This window comes from Sceloporus undulatus, chromosome 2 (genome assembly GCF_019175285.1).
Source record: "Sceloporus undulatus isolate JIND9_A2432 ecotype Alabama chromosome 2, SceUnd_v1.1, whole genome shotgun sequence".
Classification (NCBI taxonomy): domain Eukaryota; kingdom Metazoa; phylum Chordata; class Lepidosauria; order Squamata; family Phrynosomatidae; genus Sceloporus; species Sceloporus undulatus.
In genome coordinates, this window is record NC_056523.1 from 229,282,358 (window position 1) to 229,285,264 (window position 2,907).

The 2,907-nt window shown below is 43.9% G+C and overlaps 1 protein-coding gene across 1 annotated transcript; it reads left to right on the plus strand.

Annotated features, from left to right (window-relative positions):
* Positions 1 to 921: 921 nt before the first annotated feature.
* Positions 922 to 2,552, plus strand: LOC121921450 (dynamin-2-like). Its single transcript, XM_042449574.1, has 2 exons — positions 922 to 1,189; positions 1,618 to 2,552. Exons 1-2 carry the CDS (start codon positions 1,020 to 1,022, stop codon positions 1,874 to 1,876), a joined length of 429 nt encoding a protein of 142 aa, XP_042305508.1. The 5' UTR covers positions 922 to 1,019; the 3' UTR covers positions 1,877 to 2,552.
* The last annotated feature ends 355 nt before the right edge of the window (positions 2,553 to 2,907 follow it).

Here is a 2,907-nt window from a genome sequence, read left to right on the forward strand (position 1 = left end):
GCCACTTACAGAATGCACAAGACTGGTTTTAGGTAATATGCAGATTCTTGGAGAGCAGGAAGCACAAGGCAGTTGATCCCATTCCCCCAGCCTCATTAAATTCAACATGCAGCCTCAAGATCTGAATCAGTGGCTGATGAACTGCATGCAACCTACAGGGGACATGAAGTCCCCCATAGGTTTTTGCAAGCCCTGAAGTCCCTCCCCCCCCCCAGCCGGTCTCTATCTTGTTTGATGGGCGAACTTGTCCCAAAAGACAGTCCTGGAGGCCTCCGAGAGTGGCACAACCCTTTGAAACACCCCAGCCGCCCCAAATCTCCCTGTCTACCCAAGAAAATGACCAAAACCAGAAAGTGCAAGTTTCTCTCTATTTAGTTTTTGGCTACTAATGGAGTGGGGTGCAGAGGAGTGCAGACCCACAACACTCCACCTTGATCTAGAATCTTTTTGATGTTTGTATCCACCTTGTGGAATTCTCTGCCAGCAGAGTCAGACTCTTGACACTAAGAACACACTGTTATAAGGTGGCACATAAGTAAAACCTGGCTCTTCATGAAGGCATATGGCTAAAAGTTTCAATAGGTGTGGAATTTGTCTCTCTGTGTTGATTGTTTTCATGGAATTTTAGGATGATGTTGTTGACTTTGTTTGTCTCCTTGAGTTCTTTTTCAGCAAAATATATGGAATACATATGCTTTAGTGACCAAGATTAAGACCGACTCCTAACATTGCTCCAGTTTGAATATACTAGCCTAAAGCCAGTCATTAATCCCACGTAGAGTAATCCCAATTCAGTCAGTAGGATTTACACAGTGTTGATTGATCATTCAGTTGTAGATTCAGTGGGTTAACTCTGGTTGAGACTAGAACATGATTTAGGTCATCACATCCAACCCATCAAATACAGAAAATATTACCTATTCAGTGTAACCCATGTTCCTTCATCCTCACAGACCAAGGATTTCATCCACTCAGAGCTGCTGGCCTACCTGTACTCCTCCGCAGACCAAAACAGCTTGATGGAGGAGTCTGCAGACCAGGCACAGCGCAGGGATGACATGTTGCGAATGTACCATGCTCTGAAGGAAGCCTTGCACATAATTGGAGACATCAGTACCAGCACCGTTTCTACACCAGTTCCTCCTCCTGTGGATGACACATGGCTTCAGGCAGGGAGCAGTGGTCATAGGTGAGTTACAGTGGATTACCACCTGGATCTGATGGGCTTTTTGTTAAGATATAGGGAGAACCAGCAAGTCCATAAGATACAAGTGACAAATCAAAGTGAAAGTGATGTTTTCAGATCCATCTTCTTCCCAGAACTGCAGCAAGACCTTAGAAAACTACATTTGACCAGCATCCCCTACAATTTTAGCATTGAACTGTATATATAATCTTTGGCTTGAGTTTCTTGGTAGTCTTCTTCTTTTGTCAGTCTCATTCAGTAGGATTTTTAGATTTCATTGATTAGCTCTGGAAACAAATGGCAGACGCATGCAAATTGTAAAGCATGCAGCTTCCATTTTAACATTGGACTTCAGACTTGAGAGTCTGCTATATTAATCTGTGCTAATCTGTCTTGCCTATTCTAATGGTTCTCTTTTCTTTCCTTTGCAGCCCAACACCACAGCGCAGGCCTCCTTCTACTGTTCTGCCACCAGGGAGACCCCCAGCTGTGAGGGGGCCCATGCCGGGCCCTCCCTTGATCCCAGTACCAGCAGCAGGCCCTTCCTCTTTTGTGGCACCACCCATTCCTTCACGCCCTGGACCCCAGAGTGCTTTTGTTGCTAATAATGACCCCTTTTCAGCCCCTCCTCAGATTCCTTCACGGCCAGCACGCGTTCCACCCGGCATTCCTCCAGGCGTGCCCAGGTAGAGGCCAGTTCACTTTCCACAGCATTTCTCTTGGCTTTGCAGGGCTGCCAGAGACATTGTTTCAGTAGACCCTCAAGCTTATCTGTCTTACTTTTCCCCCTGTATAACAGTGTCCCCATTAAAAATGAAGGATAATATGAAAGAATTTAGAACTGAAAATGGGAAAAAAGCATTTGCAACATTGGTTTGGTGCAGCTTCACTCGAATTAGTGGAGTATGTTTAAGGAGGATCAGATGTGGTATTTAGTCTCCTTGTCTTTAGTTAAAAAGAGGCTGCTTCTACGTTTTTGTTCACCTCTGTTATACCATACCTTACAAATGGCTGTTCTTCCTCGAGAGAGAGAGATCATTTTCACTACCACAGGCTAGAGGAAAACTCCATTTCCAAACTAGGAATTTAGTACAATGTACCTTAGAAATGATTTCTGAATTCAGAGTCATCCTGAGACAACAGTGCCAGAAAAATTGACTGGTTCTTTCTAATTAGGGCTGCAATGTTCCTTAGAAAAACAGAAAATTTTAGCATTGGTTGTAGAATTTAGTTGCCTTGATGTTACTGCTTTCACCTTAAACTTGTAGCTCTTGTGGCTGTAGAAAGAAGTGTGTGGGAAATGGCTGGTGATGTCTAAGAAGGGAAGAATGTAGTGAAGAATAGGGTCTCAGTGTGCTCCATGATGGAAAAAAATGTGATTGAGCAAACAGTATGCAGTCTCTGTCATGCTAATAGTTATTCAAATAATTTAATCTTGGCTAAACCTTTTGTAATTTTTGTAGTGTTCCATGCTCTCCCAGATGGTTTTTTAGCTATCACATCAGAATGGAAATATTTTGTCATGGTCCCAATGAAGCTATTCTCCCAATTCTTCAACCTCATGCCATCCAGATGTGTTAGGCCTCCATCACCTTTAGACCAAAAATGGTCCTCTTGGTTATGGAGGATGAGGATTGTGCTCCAGTACATTGGAGGGTTGCAAGTTGGGCAAGCCTGCCTTGGTTCCTTCTGTCCAAAAGCTGGCAAGGGGTGTAGAGCAT